The 21,030-nt window shown below is 37.9% G+C and overlaps 2 protein-coding genes and 1 long non-coding RNA gene across 8 annotated transcripts in view; 2 read left to right on the top strand and 1 right to left on the bottom strand.

Annotated features, from left to right (window-relative positions):
• Nucleotides 1-9,188, bottom strand: part of PIK3C2G (phosphatidylinositol-4-phosphate 3-kinase catalytic subunit type 2 gamma) — a 270,420-nt gene extending 261,232 nt beyond the window's left edge. For 3 of the 4 annotated variants that reach the window (XM_085543196.1, XM_085543202.1, XM_085543171.1), the window contains exon 1: nt 9,063-9,181. The gene's annotated coding sequence lies outside the window, so the exon portion shown is untranslated. Of the gene's footprint in view, nt 1-9,062 lie in introns of all 4 variants that reach the window. The other variant, XM_015867894.2, reaches the window with a different exon arrangement.
• RERGL (RERG like) lies at nt 8,818-17,343 on the top strand. 3 transcript variants are annotated; one of them, XM_015867976.3, is made up of 5 exons: nt 8,818-8,971; nt 9,084-9,140; nt 11,613-11,686; nt 13,953-14,095; nt 15,305-17,343. In XM_015867976.3, exons 1-5 carry the CDS (start codon nt 8,920-8,922, stop codon nt 15,585-15,587), a joined length of 609 nt encoding a protein of 202 aa, XP_015723462.2. In that variant the 5' UTR covers nt 8,818-8,919; the 3' UTR covers nt 15,588-17,343. The 3 variants fall into 3 exon arrangements, with proteins under 3 accessions (XP_015723462.2, XP_085399345.1, XP_085399341.1); XM_085543219.1 differs by having other exon boundaries at nt 15,345-17,343; XM_085543215.1 differs by lacking the exons at nt 11,613-11,686; nt 13,953-14,095; nt 15,305-17,343 and adding an exon at nt 9,644-9,981.
• Nucleotides 17,344-18,218: 875 nt separating this feature from the next.
• LOC146762475 (uncharacterized) lies at nt 18,219-20,291 on the top strand. The gene is made up of 3 exons (XR_014944686.1): nt 18,219-18,617; nt 19,476-19,640; nt 19,843-20,291. It is a non-coding gene; the product is annotated as an uncharacterized LOC146762475 (long non-coding RNA).
• The last annotated feature ends 739 nt before the right edge of the window (nt 20,292-21,030 follow it).

Consider the following 21,030-nt stretch of genomic DNA (forward strand, 5'->3'; position numbering starts at 1 on the left):
GAATGTTACAAAAATAATTACTTATAGTCTGTAGCAGAACTATGTCTGAACACTCATCATAGACTATAAGCATCTTACTCTAACAAAACCACACTTAGTAAAATTCTGCATTAAATATGCTGCATTTAATCAGGAAAATAGACCATTACAATTTAAACATAATTTTAGGCTTTAGACTCAGAACGTTTACAAAAAAAAAAATAATAATAAATAAATCCTTCAAGGTTTTAATTGCAGGTTTTCCAAGGACAGGTCTACTGAGAGACTCCAGAGTGTTCTATCTGAAGTGACACACTACAAAACACTAATAAATCATTATTCTCTACTTACAAATTCTCTGGGACTATTTTAAAGGTGCACAAGTCTATTAGAAAGTGCAACTAAAATCAAATACCTATATTATGACTTGCCCATTCTAGGTGATAGATTCTAGTGCTCGACACCTTTTCATATAAATCACAACTTGCAGTTATAGTACCTTGAATAACTTTCAAGGCATATTTAGAATGGCTTTCTTGTCTCCGTCATGACTGCAGTGAGAATGAACTTTAACAGTTTTATGGTCTTCAAGTAAGTTTACATCAAATAAAAAAAATATTTCATCAGATCTGGGTATTTACTAATGCAAATATTGGTTTCTCTCTGGACAGCCTTGCAGTTTTAGAATCTTAGGTACCGTCTTTTTACATGAAAATAGTGAAATTAGCCATCCTGTTTTCCAGTTCATTATAAATTTTTCTACAATTTTCATTTGAAGGTCAGGGAGATCTGTTATTACAAGTTGCAGGCATAGCATTACATTACAAAAATAAATTTCTCAAAACACATTTCAGTGTAATCACCTCAAGTGAACTAGTGTACTATAAGCAACAGAGAACTTTGCATTTGTCTGTTAAAATACTTATTTTTAAAATAAATCCTTTGAAAATGCAGGTTAGCTGAACTTAGAAGGAGCCTCTGAAGTGTCTGGTCTGAATCTCCTCTCAAAGCAGCACCAGCTACTGTAGTTTGCTTGGGACTGCGTCCAGCTAGGTATTCAGTTTCTCTAAGGGTGGAGTCTCTACAGCCTCTCTAGGCAATCTGTGCCAGTGTTTACAAGCCTCACATAAAATTCAATTTAAATGTACAAAAAAGTCATTTTAATCTATTTCAAGATGTGCATCATAGTAAGAAGAGTGCAGTGTTGAGTCAGATAAATAAATTGATCAAAGATAAAAACAAATGCAATAGGATTTTTTTAACTTTGTTTTTATTTAAAAAATAATTATCAGTAAGCTGATCTGTTCAGACACAGGTTCACAAGATTTAATGCTAGGGAAGCTGCAAAAATCTTCAGGATGAAACAGGGGAAGAGCAGAGCTTATTCTTTTGGTAGCAAATCTTATAACTTAAGATGGATGTGGGATCTTCTCTGGAGTGTTTCTCTGAATCCAAACCACAGCAAACTAAACAGCTGCAAACAGCTGTGTAGTTTCCTGAAAAGGTTAGATTCTGACACCTTTAAAATATTGTATCTGGGAACTGAATAGTTCCCACAGCACAAAAATTTATGAATAACTTTTGACTATTTTTATTTTCTAATTCATTTTACTAATATTTTTTGGATGCAACACAACTTCAACTTGAGAATACTAAATGTCATAGCACTAGCCTGGAAGAAACTAGGAAATTCAGAATTGTTCATTTATGTGTAAACCTAATAAACCCCCTATCTAAAAGGTACTAACAAGGTGTTATATAACTAGCAGCTGAACGTTATAACAGATAAAACACATGCAGACATTAAAGATACAAAACCTGAAAAACCTCCTTCTCACCTCCCATATTGACTCAAACTGTAGATTTACACAGATAAAAGACTCACTGGGGAAAAAGAAAATAATCTATTGTATGCTCCATATTCACTGTTGGGGCGTAAAGACTTTGTAGAACATGCCTACAAATGGAAAACAAAGGAGATGTGATTTTGAGATGTAGGAGAATTGCAGATGACAGGTAATATGCTCAGCGTGAGTCTTCCTACATCTTTCAAATGATGGAAGAAACTTCAAGCCTCTTTTTTTTTTTTTTTTTTTTTTTGATAGAGATGGCATTAAAGTTGACATTAAACTTTAAGAGCCCTGGAGTGAGGGTAAGACTTTATAGCTCACCACAAACATCTTATGTACCGTCCAGAAAGGGCTTACTATCATTTAGTATCAACATCTCTCACATGTTCACTTGAGATAAGAACATATGAGTTTGTGCTTTACTGCAGAGCAACTAAAATGAGTGTAAATTTGAACACTAGTTTATCTCAGCGTGTCTCATTTGGGAATTCCCAGTAGGGTATTTCTCACCAAGTGGGCAGAATGAACATCAGCAACCACTAACAGAAATGGTTTAAGGTGTCCCTTCTTCTCCCAAGCTTTAAAAGTTACTGCCTCACCAATCAAGTTCGTTCTGTTTTTTCCTACTTCAGTGTCAGTGGAAACTTTGCATCTGATGCACTGGTATCGTCTGTTTCCAGGGCTCTATTTCTTTCATACATTTCAGGAAAATACATCAGTTACAGTTTCTGCCATTTTCAAATATAAGATCTTTGCTCCTAGATGGTGGGAAAACTAATAGAAAACACAAGTTCAGTTGTTTTTTCTAATTTGCTACATCCTTTCTGCCATGTCACAAAATCCTAAAGATTTGTAGAAGAACAAAATGGTGGTGTTGTTACATTTGTTGTTTCTGTTGCTGTTGTTTTAAAGGCAGAATATGAACTGGCAAAAAAACCTATAGTTGTAAAGGTACATGCTGCTCATCTTGTATGCTATTCTAGGCAGGACACTGCCTAGATTTTTACTGTTAGAATTGCCCTTTGAAAATTAACAGTGCTCACCCTAAGTGATTTTTAATAAGCCTTCTGACCCTTAGGTCCAAACTCATTAGGAGGAGCAAGACAGACTTTCTGTAAATTAGACAGTGAATGAGAATTTGAATGAAGTATTTGCAAGGTTGAATGTATATCTACATGCAAATAACAAATCTTAAACACTTCCTTTTTTTGTTTTAGTTTACAAGCAGAACCAGTGGTAACTGTTTTAGGTTCTCATTCGGATCATTAAGAGTTAGAAATGGTTTTAAAAGTACAGACTTTTGATCAAAACACTTCTCAAATCAAAGATGAAAATTTAGGTGAGAAAAAAATTAATGCACTCAATTTGTGGCAAAGATATTTGCCTGGGGTGCAAGAGTTCCTCAGAACAAGTTTTTTCTTGGTGTTTTGTTTTGTTTTTTAATAGTCCGTCTTGTATACTTACATAAAAGTAGAACAATGGCAGTGAATAAAAACTGCTTACGCCCCCAAAGAAAATTGTAATCACCTGGAATGCAGAAGATAGATTTTAAAATCCTTCTTCTGTCTAATTCTGGATAGGAATTTGAGCACATTTTAATGAAATCTTAAACAAGTGCTCCTCAATTACAAGGTTATTTAGTTATTCTCAGATCATACTCTGTTTTATTTTTAAAACTCTTGCAAAGGAAATATGGAAGTACAGATTTTTCTTCCAATACCAATACTGGGAGAAAAGCATAAACTCTGATTTGCTTCACCAAAAACAGTTGATTACGGGCCAATTCCATTACCTTCATTAGAAAAATATTTTATTTTTACTTGCAAGATTTTAACTTCCTCTGTATATAATCTTCAATTTTTAAATTATATAAAGTCTAGCACAGACCACAATTAAAAGTGTGTTTTGTGATTATTTATTTATTTTAACAAATACCTGCAAAACGTGAGATAACATTTCCCTAGGAACTAAAAAATAATAATAAAAAACACAATCTTTACATTGAGATTTCAGATATAAATACCCTCTACTGGCATTAAGTCTTGCAACTCGGATTTTGCTGAACTTTGCTAAACATTAAGTTAAATGTTTAAATGCACAGAAAACATTTCTATTTTCTAGAAGTCTCATATGAGCACAGCAGACTTGAGACAAAACTGGAGGTTAAAATACTTACATGTAAAGATGATATATGCCATTCAAAATCCCTTGCCTCCTGTCATTAACAGCACAATTACTCAATAATTAAAGATAAAATTTTTAATGTTCCCACAGGGCAGTCCAAGCCACATGAAGAGACTATTTTTGTGCTTTAATATTTGCATTGGTGTGAAACATAGAGGCCTTTATCATGTACTAGTCCCTTAATATTTACACATTCAAAAGATAAGCAGCATCCCAACTTTGTAAAACTGATGTTATAGGAATAGATGTTTTATGTCCTTAATTACTTAGAGTAAGAAATGAAAATCAACTCAACAGTTTACTGTGCAGTAATGTAGTTTTGAGACTTCCACAAGGCAAAGTACACTATTTACCCAAGGATCACCCAACTCAATTTTTAAGGATTCTGAACATACTCCTCATGCTATTAAGAAGATGTTTATTTATATAGATAATGGACAATTGGCCCTATAAACTTGTAAGCCTACATACCTCTGACTTCATTCCCATGCTGACCACAAGCTATTCTCACCAGGCTTTGTGTTGCCCTAGCTTTCTCTGGGACGCTCTCCTCCAGACTGTGTTTAGCCACCTGTTAAGCCACTGCTATGGCTGAGTATAAGTTAAAGGTCTCTGTAAAGAACTAACACTGTCTCACCAACCTTATAAGCTAGAGGAGTAACAATATCCTTCACGACACCATGAGGGATGTGCACTTAGGGAGCCTGTTGGAAGGCTGAGAAGCTGTGGAGTTTTTCACGTCCAAGAAGACTTGAGTACTAACAGTACTTTATCATGGATCAATTCTGTAATTTCTGCTTAAAATAAAACACAACGAACCAACCAAACAGAAACAAACAAGCACTTGTCAGCATGATAACACTGAACATAAGAATTTGCCCCCAAAATCAGTTTACCATTTTCCATTACACCACGCAAAGAGAAAACTAAGTGGGATTATACTGTAGCTGTCTTCTTTCTGTTATAAATAAATACCTTTGAGTATCTCACTGAGGAATGTATCTATGTATAGAAAAACCTCATATTTATCTCAAAAGCTGTTCTAGTTAGTTTTCTTGTGGCTTTAGGTCTCTAATTTGGACAGTTCATGTGCCATGGAAGCTGTCAGAGTAGCTGATGTTAAATCTACAATGCACTTCCTAAGGATTTGGTGGAAAATAGGCTTTAAGAGACAGATCTTGCCTGGAAAACATTATTCCTTAAGCCAAAAAAGAGACTAATTCTGCAGGGATAGAAACCTCAGCAAGCATTAGAAATCCTTTGCCATATGGTACAAACAGCTGGCACCTGCTTCACCCAGTGGTTTCCAACTGTGCTTTTTGGATCAAAATGTTACAGCCATACACAGAGTGCGGATAATCTTGTACTCCCAATTCCACCTTATTTTCAGCAGTTAAACTGCATGAAAAAAAGCTAAAAAGTAAAGTAAGTGTTTTTCTGATGTTCATTTTCTCCACAAGCAGTTTTGACTCACAGAGGTCTGACACCAAGCCATACAAATCCTCCTCCACAGAACTGGGAATGGAATGAGAAGTGCCATCAGGCCAGCAATCTGCAGCTCTGTGAAAACTTCCAGTGTAACTCAAAATCAATCCTCCACTCATTCTCGTTGCAGAAATCACCTACTTTGGTCAATGATTTATTTCTATTACATATATTCTTCATAGCAGAGATTTATACATGCAAAAGTCACTCACTGAGAAGCACAGAGCTGGCTCATTTGTGACCACCAGATCTGAAAACAACCTGTAAGCTTCTTTTCACTAGGAGGATGTGTAAGCTCTGTTTTGTTTCACCTCTACACATGTACAGACATTTAAGACCATGGTAATGAAAGCACAGTCATTCCAGTACAGAGGAGGGGCCAGCATAGACTTAGTACTGGAAGGAACAAAGCCACACAGTTGTACAAGTTGCAGGAAAGGCCAGTCACACACAGACTCCACAAAACATCAAGGAAAGGAGGTGACTTGTTTTTAAATTGCACTGGTTTCACCCAAACAGCTCTAGTGAAGAACATGAGAGTGCAGCATGCACAGATAGAGAAAGCAAACAACTTTATGAGAGGCATTTTAGACAGGTGTCACTACTGCATTTGCCACAATGTTCAGCTACAACCACAAGCTTTTATGTCAAATGCTAGAGCTAGGCAAATAATTCCTAAGGATATGTTTACTTTATGTAATTTCTTCTAACAGATGACACCTTCCTTCAAAACACTATTATTCAGTGTTTCAATAAGCTGATCAAGAAATGTGTTAATTTCATTTTGAAACATCAGAAATGACATTGTTTAGACAGGGATGGGTCTGTTCACTCATGGATGAGTAACCACTGAATTTCAGTTTCATGTGGGTGCTCATATAAAAGAAATTTAAGATGTGCCCTCCGTGATCAGAGCAATTCAGAAATATCTCCTTGTATATATATATAAACAGGCACAATAGTAATAACAGAAAGCTAATAGAAAAAACACATTAATAAGAAACTCGTTTAGAATGGATATTCAAGAATTCCTTCCAGCATGTTTTCTCAGTTTCACTTAGTTCTAGGAAGTGATGGAAAAAGTCTCAGAAAATAAATGTCCTTGTTTAATGTTCAGTTAAACTTAGTTTACCTAATGCTTTAAGGAATACGCACAGCAAATTATCTCATTCCTCTCAAGAGGATTATTTATTACTAACAGAATAAAAGTTCCGAGCAGTAAAGTCTCCAACATGGGTAGCACTCTGACTTTGGTTATCACAGCTGCCACCTACATGTGTGAAAGTGTTAATGTAGTTAAGACCAAGTAATGGAAAAAGGAGAGCTGGATTCTTTTTTCTACTTTGCTCATGATATAACTCAAGTTTGGACAATTTGCATCCTGTCTGAAACATTCAGTGGTGCAGCAACTGAGTTTGAACAAGCCACTGTTCTCTTAATAGAGGTGAATGAGCTTCCTGCACCTTGAAGCCCGTCACCTTCTCATTTCACTTGCCCTCATCACTTGACTGCAGCGGTTTCTGAAATAGGCTTGAGTCTTCCTCCAGCTACTGGGAAATCTCCACTCCACTCTAATTCTGACATTGAATTTATCGAGGTGAAAAATGATAACATTATTTCCCAGATCGTGTTCACAGCCCACCTGTTCAAAGAGCTGCCCTGGCTCACCATGACACAGAGGCAAGAATGAGCAACAGGATCATAATAAGCCAACACTGCTATGACAAAGAAAGGAGTAAAAACATCAAGAAAATGACAACCAGAAGAAGGTATTGTCAGTCCACTCCTTCATCAGAGTTAATCTCTTTTCTCCTCTACTGTGGGCCAATTACAGGGGTTAAAACTGCATTAATCACTCTTCCTATGACACATGGACTATCTTCCAGCAGAAACTAAAGTACATTTGCCAGCTATGACAAAGCTAGGTTCACACATCACACCAGTGCCTAAAAGGAACAGCAGAACCACAGAACCATTCCTTTAAAATCACCTGTGAAAGACACAGCATTGATACGTGTGTGCAAGGGCAAGCACTCAGACTTTTCTGCTGCAGAAGTATAAATGTGTATGAAATGATAAAATACTGTTGCATTATTATACCATTAGTAACTCTAGCCTAGTGATCTCAGTATCCATTTCAAACACTAACGTTACAATAGCCATAGAAGGTCAGAATAAAGTTCTTAGATGTCTGTGAACAGTAGCTGGAAACTACCATAAAAACCATCACACAAACCAAGCAAAATCCACCCACAGAAATAGGTACACACACTTCCAGCTGTTAACAATTTGCAAGTCAGGGACTTAGGAACCAAGTTATGTCTGTATCTGTACGCATCTTATTCTTAAATATATTTGCCTCTACTAAGTATTCTCTTGAACTGTAGAAAAAATATGTTCAAATTCCTTCTCTACCTCATTTTTTAAAGCTGTGAGAATCCATTGTGTCCATAATACCCACTAGCAAGTATGCTGAAACAGGATTTATTGAAGCATTTATACAGAGCAAAAGTTGCAACAGAATAGATTAAAAAGACTGACAAACATATTCAATTTATAAACAGAATAAAACTATCTTGAATACTAGAGTAGTATCCTACTTACTAGTGGGTTAATGAAAGCTATTCTCAAGCGCGCATTCATACAGCCTTTAGAGAGCACTTGTGGAGCAGAATGAAACTGGAAGTACTGCAAAATCGGGTTTGGCCCTTTGGTGCTCTCTGCACTTCTGTCAGATTTCCCTGCAGCAGACGAGTGCTGTAAGCCTTACCCAAGCCCCATTCAGCTCAGAACTTTAAGCTCTTCACCAGAGCAACTTAAGGAGTAAAAGCCCTCATACACGTCTGCCTTAAGTGTGGGCAGGACTAAAGGGTTAGAGTGACAAGAGCTTGGAAACCTTTCGAGGCTGAATAGTAGAGAAGCGAAAACAGTTGTTTCCTGCAAGTTGCCTCAAAAGCATTTAAAGGGGTATGGGGAGGAAGGGGGGGAACCTCTTCATTTTCTTCACATTCCTGGCACAGAAGGATGGCGACCTGGAAACAAAACCAAAATAAACACCCCCAGATGCAGAGCCGGAGAATGTCATTTCTTTTCCTCTGTATTTTGTTTCTTTAATTTTATTCTTTTCTGTCCCCCTTAACCCCCAAGCTCCCAGCTGTTTAACGCGGGGGCTGACAAAGCAGGAAGAGCAGACATTTGCGGGCCACACCAGGAGGCGGGAGGAGCTGCCCGGAGAAAGTTTGTACGAGCTCCGGGGATGGAGGAGACGCCAGGGGTGGACCGCCCGTCGGAGAAGCTGCGAAGCTCAGCCCCTCCTCCCGCCCCCAGCCCTTGGGAACCGTAAGTAGCGGCCGCGCCGGGTGCTATCGCTGGAGGGGTTGCAGTCCTGCAGCTCGCAAAGGTGCGGAGCGCTGGGAGCGGTATGAGCGAGGTGAAGTTGGCCGTGCTGGGAGGCAGCGGGGCCGGAAAATCGGGTAAGAGGGAGGATTGGGCTAGATGGGTGGGCTCGGTGCTCCGAGTCCCGATTCGCCTCAGGCTGCCTGACTCCAGTGAGGCTCCGCTCACCTGCTTGCTTGCTTCCCGCAGCGCTGGCTGTGCGGTTCCTGACCCGGCGATTCATCGGGGAGTACGCGTCCAACGCCGGTGAGCAGCGCCGGGATCCGGGAACGGGAAGCGGGCGGCCCTTAGGGCGCGGCGGAACGGTGCTTGACGTAGAGGAGAGGGGGGGGGGGAAATGTAGTTACACACAACTTCGGGGAATTATTGAAGTTTTAGCTTATTTATCAGTGAAGGCCGGCGGCCAGACTTCGACTCTGAAGGCCAGGGAAGGGTAACCGGGTATCTGCGGGGGGATCGCCTCGAACTTCAGTCTGGTGACACGTTCATCATGAGGCGGCTGTAAAGGGCTTGTGAGGGAGAGATAACCAGGCTGTGTGCGAGCTTGGGTAGATTATAGTAAGCTCCATCAGACAGGAGATAGCAGAGAGGAAAGAAATAGATTTAAAAAAAAATATATATATATATATATATATAAATCACAACACTGTTCTATTAGTATCTCCTTACCCACCCTAGAGAGGTGAAACACTGTTTATCAGGCACCGCTGGTTAATCAAAGTGTGATGCAAAGTCCCCTGCTTTTGCAGGATTGCACTGCTTTGATAGCTTAGTGACAAGTCTTGCCATGCTGAAGATAGAAGTTCCCATTCATATCAGAATAAACACACGTAAGACACTCCTAAGATCTTGGAAGATGGCAAAATGGGATTTGAACTTTCACGGCTTGGGTAGAAGCAGTAGAAGTATTGAACAGAAACCCAAGCACCACTTGTGTACTGTTCCAGTTGCATGGTATGAGAAGGCCCAAGACTTAACAAGTAAAGTGGATTACAATCTTGTTATCTCTGCTAAAAGATTTCCTCTCCCCCCCTCCTCCGAGCCCTTCCCCCCCCTCCAATAAATAAATAATTGTTTTAAACAACAACCAGAATAGTTGTCTGTGATCCCCAAATGAAACAGTTAAAGTAATACTAAGAAGCTGAATTTCAGTTATACATCTAAAATAACTTAGTCTCAAAGTAGGGTTACAGTTTGCACAGAAGTGTTCCCCTACTACAGTTACTAATGCAAAGGCTTAAAAAGCTGTTAATGTCCCAAACATTCATCTAAACCTAAGCTGTTACCTGCAGATGCCTAATGCTGTCCACACATGTTCAAAATCACCTACAACTCTGAACAAGTTCCCTTGCCCTGGGCCTCTGATATTAGACGTCTTTTGTATTTGTGTACAAATGTTGGAAGATAAGTTTCCCCTCAATTTCTAGAGGGGAAAAAGGGAAATAAAAATGAAGAAAAGGGATGATAGAACACACAGCACTGCAGAACTGAATAGTGGGATCTAAGTAATGATAATAAAAGTTTAAATATGGAAATCATCAAGGAGCTGTAGTTTTGACTCTTAAGATGTTTGGGGATCATAATTCATGATCAGTAGAGCTTTTAAGAATGCTAGAAGAATGCTTGATGTGACCACAATGCTGAACCAAAGATGCTTGGTTCTAGGCATCATAGCTCTCCCTTTCATTCATGCATTTTCAAGTGTATTTCCAGTAGTGCCAACACTGGTTCTCATTTCTATAGCTGAGTAGTGCAGAGGAATTACAGTCTAGGAAATTTGTTGGTGACCGGTGCTATGAACACAAGCTGGTTATATTCTCTTAGAACAAACTACTGTTTAAAACAGCAATGAAGATCTTGCTGTAGTAAGGTTCTCAGAGCTGCTGTGCTGACAGTCTTAAATCAGAGAGCTGACACTATAGAAATATTTTAGGATTCAGGCTAAGGACACTATCCTGAAAATATTGTTTTGATACTACATATGTTAAGAAATACTGAAGTGCCAAATTTCATAGTAAAGTAACACTATTTGTGAATAGGCTAGTTTACTACTTTCTATAATCCTGAACCTTGAAAATAAGGAGAGTAATTGTAACAAGATGGAAAGCATAACAGTAACAGAGTAGCAAAGTCCTAGGCTATAGTAGCTGGGGACACAGAAACCTGCTTACCCTTAGAAGGCCTGAGGTACACAGAGGCCTCCAATAAGATGCTCTTGCCTCCACTGCCAGCCCTTAAATGTGGTCTGGGAATGGCTCCACCCCTTCCACCCACTTAGGTACATTGCATGTACCTGAGCTACCCTGGGTTGGCCCTGTCTTCCTACCAGGTTCAAGACCTGACTTAGCATTCCCACTTCAGTAATCATCAGTGCTTAGATGTTTCTGAGTACTGTGTTGCTTGTTTGCCTTTATTTTGGAAGAAGAAATCAGGGGTCTAAAATTACTGATCACACTGTTGCTTTCCTGGCAGTGCCAGGGTGAAATGGTGTTGGTAGATCTGTGTGAATGGGCAGCTCAGCTGGTGCAAAATGAAATGGGATTATTTCCAGCTTAAAAAAAAAGACAAACAACAAAACTGTAGATAAAATATATGCTAGCAAAGGAACTAAAAGTCTCTTCAGCATTATCTTCAACACAATTTCTTCACCACCATTCCCAGTCGCTCTAATGCTGCTTCTTATTGAATGCCATTTATTTATTTATTTATTTATTTAAGAATGCATCTACACTAAACACTTTTGTCTGGATGGGAGGCAGATACACTTGGAAATTTATGACCCTTGTTCACAGGTAAGAATTTTAGGGGACAAATAAAAACATACCACCTATTCCTCATTCTATCTGTGTAAGGTTAAAAAGGGTTGCGAACATTCTTTCTGTACAAGGATTTTATCCTTGCTCTTTCTGTTTTGCAAGACTGAAACTTTATGTTTGTCATGGTTCAGGAAATTTGTACCTCCCCATTTAATGGAAGAAACCCTTCAATTATAGGAGTATTAAAAATAATATATTTATATATATTTAATAAATCAAATGGTATGTTAAATGGCTGTGGAAACTGTCAAAGTAGATAAGCCTGGAAATTAGACTTACATTCACAGAACAGGTAAGGAGTGCCATAAAGCAGGCATCAACGTGTTAGCTTTGATCACAATAACCACCCTGAAATGAAGATAATTTTTTGTACTAATTTATGTCCTTCTGTTTCTGACATGCATAAATGTTGGTAACATATAGCACAAGTAGATCTAGGTAGGTCTGTCTCTGTTAGCTCACAAGGAGCCCTCTTGGACAGTGATCCTGCCTCTCACTGACGAGAATAATGAATGCTAAAGTCAAAGCACTGGAAGTTTGGCACAGACTTGAAATCAATGACTTAAAATCTTAACACGGTGAACACATAAAATAAACTTAGAAACAAATTTATTTTTCTAAAGACAAGCAACAGCAAAGCAGATACTGAAACAGCCATTGTGCCTTGTTAATATATTCAGTGTAGCCCTCCCTTGTCATTACAATCCCTCTTCAAATCTAGTTTTCTGTAGACTTGTTTCCATTTATCTCAGTCTTCTTTCCTAAGCCCACCTATAACTTTTGCTTACTGTCATATTAAATTCTGTGGTATGTGAACAAGTTTTTAAGAGCATACTTGAAACAGCAGCAGTAATAGCTTGCTAGGTCAAAGCAGACTAGACTACTTGATGGGTAGAGTGTTTAGTTGCTTCCCCTTGGGCTCCCTTTTTGCTTTCAGGGAGGCCAGAAACCAGCTGTGCGGAGGGCAACTCCTCTTGCTGGTCTTCTTCTAGCTGCTGGTTCTTCCTTAGTAACGAGGACTAACACTCACTGTTTGCTTCCTTCTGAGTCTTTCTTTCTTGATTTCCTTAACACCTGTAGAGGACTAAGTAGGTAGTGAGAAGGAGAGGAGGTGGTGGTAATGCCTTTTTATCAATATAAACTGTTTATATTAGAAAGGGATGGCATATGTAATTCATATGGGGAAGAAAAACAGGTCCTGGGAGAAGGCCAAGCTGGGGAAATTTGTTTCTGCTTTCTGAAATCTTGCTGTTCTCTGAGGCTTCTGTCTGGTAGCTAAACCTCTGCTCTTCAGAGTTCTCTGTCCCTTCATCTGGCAAACAGCCATCACACACAAGTCACCTTTCCTGCCCATGAACCTCATGCATTGCCAGCATTCAGTTACCATCCATCATATAGAGTAAGTTGCATTTATGATGTTATTTTGGTGCTGAACTAATCAAGGAAACCAAGGTAGAACACGGGTGAAAGTCATACACTGCAAAGAGCACAATATTCTGCATACGCAGTCCTCAAGTTACTGTCAAGTGTGTTTTCCACAAAGCATGTGGTGAACTGCCACTATTCTGCCCATCTTGGGTCATCTGTTCCTTGTTGATGGGATAGTTTGCAGTTGTTGCTTTCTAGAAATTATGATAGTGACACTTCCCTGGGGTGAAGGGACCCAAATACTAACTCAGTATCACTTTATGTGAGTTCTGTCACTTGTGGAATTTAAGTCAATGGCAGCTTGAAGGGCAAATTTTCAAGCCCTGTTGAAATCTATCCTGTGAGTAGATACTGCTTTAGAGTTGAACAAAGCAAAGGCAAAACAAGAGAAATGACTTGGAACAAAGGACTTTAAATAAATTAAGTTCATTGTGGTCAGACAACAAGAAGCATGCAAAGCAGTGCCATAACCACAAATACCAATAGCCTACATTTAATTCTCCTGTAACTGCAGAATATTCAACATATGTCTGCTGAAAAGTGTCTGTACAGATAATGTAATTTCACTGTTTAAACAAAGCATAGGTGTTTCAAAATGAATTCTTTAGTGCTCGAAAACTGAATCTGTAGTGTTGGTTATTAATGGGTTTTTGGAGCAGGACTCACCTGAACTCAGTACAAGCATCCATATCATCTATTCATATGTTTTGCAGTGAAAGAAATATTCTTGCATTCACACAGACAAAGAAAATACTCAAGAGTGACAACAGTAATGATATTTTTGCATGTGAATTTGAACTTCTTTCACCTGCAGCAGGGGAAGCTCTCCCTCACAGATGAGCTCCACTGGGCTGATGGATTCATCATTGTTTATGACATCAGTGACAGAGCATCATTTGCATTTGCAAAAGCATTGCTATACAGGATCCAAGAGTCTCATATAGGAGCTTGTAAAAAGTAAGTGGCATTATTTTTGTTTCTTTCAGCAAAGCATACAAAACAAAACAAAACAAAAAAAAAACACCTGATAATGTTTCTGTAAACTCTAGGAATTCAAGTAACAATTAAAATCCAGCAGCCTCCTCCCAGCATAATACCAGCAATACAATACATTATGGTAAACTGTTAAAAATTACAACCTGCTTGACTCTGTCCAAAGCTAAGAGAACAATGCTCTTCGTTCTCTTTTCTTACAGCAGTATGTATTAATTAATTTCTATAAATTTGTCTACTGTGACATAGATGAGTAAAAACCTGGCATATATATCATGTAATTTTGCTCCCTCACTACTGTTCCCATTAATGTTGGAGATGCACCTATAAGGGATTCAAAGAATCTTACACCATGAATTTCTCATAAGCTGCATTTAGCATTAACTCAAACATCATTTGTGCATGAGTGCCCATATGGTAAGAAAGTACGTGTCTGAGTACGTGTGTTCGTGGGTATTTTTGTATTGGTTCACTGAGGTCCTAAAGTATTTTATTATATAAATATTTTATTATATAATATATAAAATATTTTATTATAGAAAATATTTATTCTAAAATAGAATGAAATCTTTTTATTACCAGAAATGGAATAAAAAATACCTGTTTTCTGTTGTTTTGCTGCTGAGCTTCCTTAAACGGAGTTTCTATGGAAGGAGTAATTTTAACAAAAATTTAGGAGTAGGATTCCCACATCTTCTTTTTAGTTACACTGTTCACACTGATGTTAAGTGCATCTCTTTGACTTCATTCTGTTACCTAGAAATTGAGAAAATATTCACCTTGCTTATCATGAACTGTAGAAGCTGAAAATATCCTCATGTATGAAAACTACAGTAAAGGAAAATTACATGAAATAATTATAGAATTCCACTATATTAAATAGTGGAACTAAAATGAACACTTCCTGATAGATGTTATAAGAATACCTTGCATGGAAGTTTCCTTGATATTTGACTATGGTCAATAGAAAGCTGTAACTCTACTTGGTAAAGCGAGACTTTTTTGATATATTTTGTTGGGTGGTTTTTTTTCTTTTTTTCTTTTTTTTTTTCTTTCTTTTTTTTTTTTTTTTTTTTTCTCTATACCTCTTACTCTTAATATACAAATATAGCACAGAATACTACTCAGTATTTTAACATATCTTTTCTCCAATTAAAACTTTTTTGATTTTAGAATGGTTGAGTCAACAGTGTTTTTGGTTGGTAACAAACAGGATTTATGCCACATGAGGGAAGTTGGCTGGGATGAAGGTCAGAAGCTGGCGATGGATTACAAGTGCCAGTTCGGTGAATTGTCTGCTGCAGAACATTACCAGGAAGTTGTGGCAATGTTCACAAAAGTTCTGAGGAGTATCATCTCTAATCTCAAGGCAAAGGAAAAGAGAAGACCAAGTGGATCAAAATCAATGGCCAAGTTAATCAACAATGTGTTTGGAAAGAGAAGGAAATCTGTGTAAAAGATGATTAGTCGTGAAGTAAGAACGAGCTGTAATAGCAGAGCAAAAGCAGCGTTTGGGATTCAGACAACTTCCTCTGAAGGTCAATGTCTGGAGAAGAAAGACGGTATAAACCAAAGGTGGGAGATAATATGATCAAGGGGACAGGGCCTAGACCTAGGAGATCTGACCTCCATCTCCAGTTCTACAGCAGATTTACTGTGCTAGGGCTATGTCACTTAATCCCTAAGCTGCTTTCTTTCAACCATTATCTTCTAAATTCCTCATAGAAGGAGAGTTGCATTACATACTTACTCAACACAAACATGTTCATGGGTGGAGCTTTTAGATGCAGCTGACAATAAACTGTTATTTACAATAAACTCAGTCTTGCTGGCCAAGGAGCCTTGAGAGCTTGAGATATAGTTCTCTTGTACAAAAAATCCTTCACTAAAGAAGAGTGAAATACTCTTACTGAATGCAAGGAAGAACAGTTCAGGACCTCTAACAGTTTAAAGGTGTTTGACACCTGCTGATATTCATAAGAACTCAATGTTTAGACACAAGATCTTATCATCATATCTATCATCAAAGCTGCCTTGTGGAGACATCAGAAGTAGGGAAGCATATAAACAGAGCAGTATTGTCTCTAGTTTCAGTATCTTTATAGTTTTGAGTGATAAAAGAAAGTAGAGAGTACTGAGGAGGTTAGGAACTGAATTGTGGTAGTGAGTGAGCATTGGACAGTTTAAGTGAGATCTTTGTTCGGTGAAATCATTTTAAGGCTAGGAGCAGTGTAACATCTTAGGCTGATGACTTTACCAGAACAGTCTTCCTGAGTTTTAACACAGTTACAGTTACGGCAGATTTGTCTGTTTAAGTATTTGATGTCTGCCTACTGGTAGGAGCCATGCTCCTAAATTGCAGTGTTTATTTCTAAGGACCAGTGTTCTTACAATTGAGTCATTGTGATGGTATTGAAATCCTGATTGAGAGCACTAAGGAATATGTTAGCTGTGCTTTGAAATGTGGATATTAAATATCAGATGAGTCTAAATATGCTGTTAGTTGACATTCAGAGCTCTTGATGTAGACTTACCTAAATAAGGGCTTACCCCTGCATGTTTGAAAGTGCCTTGCTCATATAGAAATTATAAAGGGAAGTGGTTTGAAAGTGAACTACTGCCTCCTGCCCATTCCACAGGACAGCTGGGATTCAGTCTTAGTGAGATACTACACTGAAGCTTGCCAATGTTTGGGAGTGTGATCTGCATTTTAAACTATTAACATTACTTTATAGATCAGGGCAGAATACTGATTTTAAAATGTCCACATCCATAAGATGGCATATAAAAAGATATACAATCTTAACATTACTGTAAATAAAATTAAAGCGTATTTTAGTAAATATTGAAAAGAGAGACCTTGCTTTTTTAAAGGAAAAAATATATATTTCTTATTTACTTACTTTATTTTAAAAGTATAACTGTAGGAATATAGTTCTCGGTCACAGTGCTACTTTATTTTTATTCAGAGGCTGCTCTACCAGATCAGGAACAGTGTATTTAATATTGCATTGTCATTTTCTATGAAATTGAACTTGAAGACTACTCATGTACACCTCTCAGCTTTTCAGTGCACAGAACTCCAGAAAAACTGCTAGGCTGTTGATCTGCCAGGGCAGCTGTATCTTGCCTGCACTAGCACTGTCTGATTCTGAACCTCTTACTGTATTTACTACTGTGGTATTAAATAAACTGAATATAAGATGGATGTATTAATGCTTTTATTTTCTTCTCTTTTACTTGATTATGAAGCTATAAGGCCATCTCTTTATTTTTCTTTTAATTATTACTTTTTTAGTACTGTGAAGTGCTTTATATATCTGCAATTTGAATTATAGAGGTAAATTTGGAAATCAGACATTTGCACAGAAGAGCTTCTGGCTCCAGTTCCTGTACACAGTGAAGAAGCCTTCCTGTATCCTTATATAGTGAACAGTAGAGAACTTTTTTTATTATTATTTTTTTATTTAATCTTTATCCTTTTAAAAATACTCAAGACGACCATAGGGAAGTTAATTGGTTTTGATTTGCTGGTATTGTAATATGATCTTACAGTTAGGTGCAATCTGCAGCATGCCTCACTGTTTTTCTGGTATCACCTACAACATAATGTACTCACTGAAGAGAGTGGAAATTGAGCTATTTGAGTAGCCATGGATGGGTTCAGTATATGACCCCACGCTTTCTTGCCAAGATTTTCAAACTACAGGAGTTAAAGTTTATTTTTGCTGTACTTGGAAGTTGTTCTTGTTCGGATGAACTTTCAACAGTTTTAGTAAAATTTTGCCTGAGAAAGGCACTCAGAATTGATGTTCTCACTCACTGTCTTCAACTTTTTTCTTTCTTTTGTAAACTTCAGAAACAGTGACATAAAAGCAAAGCTTCTACTCAAGTATAGAGGTAATAGCCCCCTGGCTCCCAAATGCTGTCTCTCAGAAAGCTTTCAGGTGTTTTTTTGAAGCTCTTTCTCAGTACAGCTTTGGAAAAAACAATCAGGACAAACACAACCTCAGTTTCTTTTCCTGCTGTCATGTCTGCATTAAATTGTTCCTTTCTGTAAATCTCACTATTGTCACAATCACAACAGGGCAGAGGGCAAAATGTCACAAAACCTTCAGGTCTGATGTTGATGGAAGAAGAAGTAATTGGGTACAACAGAGCAACCAAACATACTGTTTCCTTCTGAAAAATACATTTAAATCAGGAATAGCCATAAAAGAGGTGGATCAGAAGTTTTGCAGCTGTGCTATACTCTGAAAACAACAGCAGCTACCACAGGTTTCCTAGCCCAGCGCAAGCAGCTGACATCTGAAGCAATTATGAAAGGTAAACATTGAAGCACAAAACCTTTGTGAGTCATGTGGGGACAACCTTGTTTCTTTCCTTCATCTGGCTACACTGTTTGGAGGATGGTGCAGTAGAAGATTGCAGTGTTCTGTCAGGAGGCAGAGAGAGGGGATGGCTGCTGTGCTGTCAGCCTGAGCAGGTAAGCAGCTTTTACTGACAGATTCAGATCACTTAGTGTTTTTATAGGATGCAACGTGAAGAATTATGAAGAAAATATTATGAACACCTCTCAAAGCAAAACTAAAGTGAAGTAAGTAGCCAAGAATACCATTATTTTCAATCACTGTGCCTGTTGGAGCAAATGCATTAGGTTAATGAAGTTTTCATACAGGTTTTCTTTGCTTGTGGAGACACAGGAACAAACTCCACCTCTGATTAATGTGCTTGAGAGGAAACCTTGCCTATCCACTCTGAAGTAAGAAATTAAAAAAGAGAGAGACTGCCACCTTAGAATAGAGCAGTACTGATTTATGTTCTAGGATAAATTAGCTCTCTCTCTATGAAAAAGAATGAAGCTCCTTCCTTCTTAAACCAGTTCACAGGAAAACTAGTGTCTTTTATGAAAAACTGGCCTTAGCTTTCACCTGACCACAGAAAATAAAAACAAGGAGCAGATAAATTTTGACATGTTGTTCAGACAGTTTGAAAAGCAAATTACTTCATTTTGTTTATATGCCTAAATGTGGATCTGGGAATCTGTCAAATTCTATAAATTCTGTTGTTTTAAAACTTCAGTTTTTATTTCTCCATAAAGACACAGTGTTGTGAATGGCTGTTCTCTGTCTGCCCGGATGTTACAGGACAGGGTGGCTATTCTGGGTAGGAAGCTATTTTTAAACAGGCATTTCTCTAACTCAGACACAGACTGTAAGTTTCTGTCTTTTAATTGATTTATAAAGTTAATTGTGTCCCTCTGGTTACATAATACCTACATTTAGCCTTGTATTTTTTGACAAGACTGCATAGATGAGACGCAGCTAAAATTTTTTTTTTTAAGTCTTCCTAGGAGTTCAGTTATGCATTTAATCCCTGCTGGACTCTGCAAAGCATCCAGAGCTTATCCTGTGAGGGACTGGACTAGTACAGAGAAATATGTACTACAAAGGGGACAAGTGAAGAATGGAATTACTATTGTGAGACTTGTACCAAACGATGTAAGCAGGTCTGTCCCCTCCTGCGCTCCTATGTTCATATTCAACAGCAAAATGGCATCATATCTATGTATTTTCTACTTGATACAAATACATCAGAAGGAGACGTTAAAACAATTGACTTTAAAATTAAAAGTAATTTCTAATCTAATGGAAGTACTTTAATAGACACAATCTTTACATGGACATCACACTTTTTCTTTTTTTTTACAGAATTGTTTGCTAACCTCTCAAGAGAGTTCTCTCCATAAGAGACGTTTACTGTAAAGACGCTGTGAGCTTCTGAAAGTTTTACAACCTTTAGCTGAGTCTTTTAAAAGTAACACGCTGCTTCTTGAGAAAACGACAGCTTTACTGCTTCCCAGAGCTCCCTCTCGTGGCGTCCTGCACACACTTCATCCTCCGTGAGCAATAAAACAGTTTATCCTGTGGTTGAAAAATCAATGCTATAAACGTAAGATTAAAAAGTACAGGCAAAAACCCACTTTCCTTCCAATACTATAAAATTCTGCTATTATGCTGAGCTTAACAATAAGAAATTTCATATGTTTCTTTTTACTTTATATATACTAATAAAACTGAATGAGTTTATAAGGCGTTTCTTAAGAGTGACATATCTGAACTCAGCTGTTTCTCTGAAATAAAGTTCCACTATCCATGTCTGCAAAGCTGAAAGGTTTCCTTTTAGCACACTGCCTTACATATTAATATCCTTGAGAAGGGCTTGAGAGCTTCCATCATTTCCCCAACTACTTCTATTGGCCTGATAGTAGGTCTGACCTCTACCTTGTCATCCTTTGCTTCCTGAAGGCATTTATCCCTGGACCATGATGTGACAGGGAGCTAAGGCACAGTTAGGCAGCACTGTTTCTTGTTTTATCTGCAAGCTGTAGTGCAGATACACTAGTATTAGTTCAGTGTTTAAATGAGTAAGATCATGTAACTGGAGAGACTTCAGGAATGGATTCATCTGGCCAAATACTGAGGTCTGCTTCTAGATTGAATTGAATTGATACTTCACATCTCAGTTATATGCCTTTCTACCAAAGAACTTGCCTCTTCAAGGTGATACCTAAAACAGTGTACATGAATCACACTTCAAAAAGGCATTAAACTCTGCAGCAACTATAAAAATAATTGAGATTGGAGATCTCTGAAGTTAGATGGGATGAATCATGCTCCAAATATGGCCTCTTGAGGCTCTTTGCTAGCTGTTTTGCTCTTCTTCATTACTACAGAGCCCATCTGTCCTACTTTACAAAGTCAATTGAGTCCCTGTGGTTAGACAATTAACATCTAGCTGGAGACAACCAGTGGTTCATTTAATGCCAAACTTATTTCAGATGATTGATCAGGATGCTGGATTAGATTTGATCTCTGTTGAACTTCATGAAACACCCT

This window comes from Coturnix japonica, chromosome 1, assembly GCF_054131305.1.
Source record: "Coturnix japonica strain WE chromosome 1, WE-NBRP24, whole genome shotgun sequence".
Taxonomy (NCBI): domain Eukaryota; kingdom Metazoa; phylum Chordata; class Aves; order Galliformes; family Phasianidae; genus Coturnix; species Coturnix japonica.

What these genes read in the sequence shown, in the direction of transcription:
- RERGL (XM_015867976.3), top strand. Translation starts at nt 8,920, where the DNA reads ATGAGCGAGGTGAAGTTGGCCGTGCTGGGAGGCAGCGGGGCCGGAAAA. An exon ending in CAGCGGGGCCGGAAAATCGG is followed by an intron (nt 8,972 to 9,083) that starts GTAAGAGGGAGG and finishes TGCTTCCCGCAG; the next exon opens with CGCTGGCTGTGCGGTTCCTG. An exon ending in CATATAGGAGCTTGTAAAAA is followed by an intron (nt 14,096 to 15,304) that starts GTAAGTGGCATT and finishes TTTTGATTTTAG; the next exon opens with AATGGTTGAGTCAACAGTGT.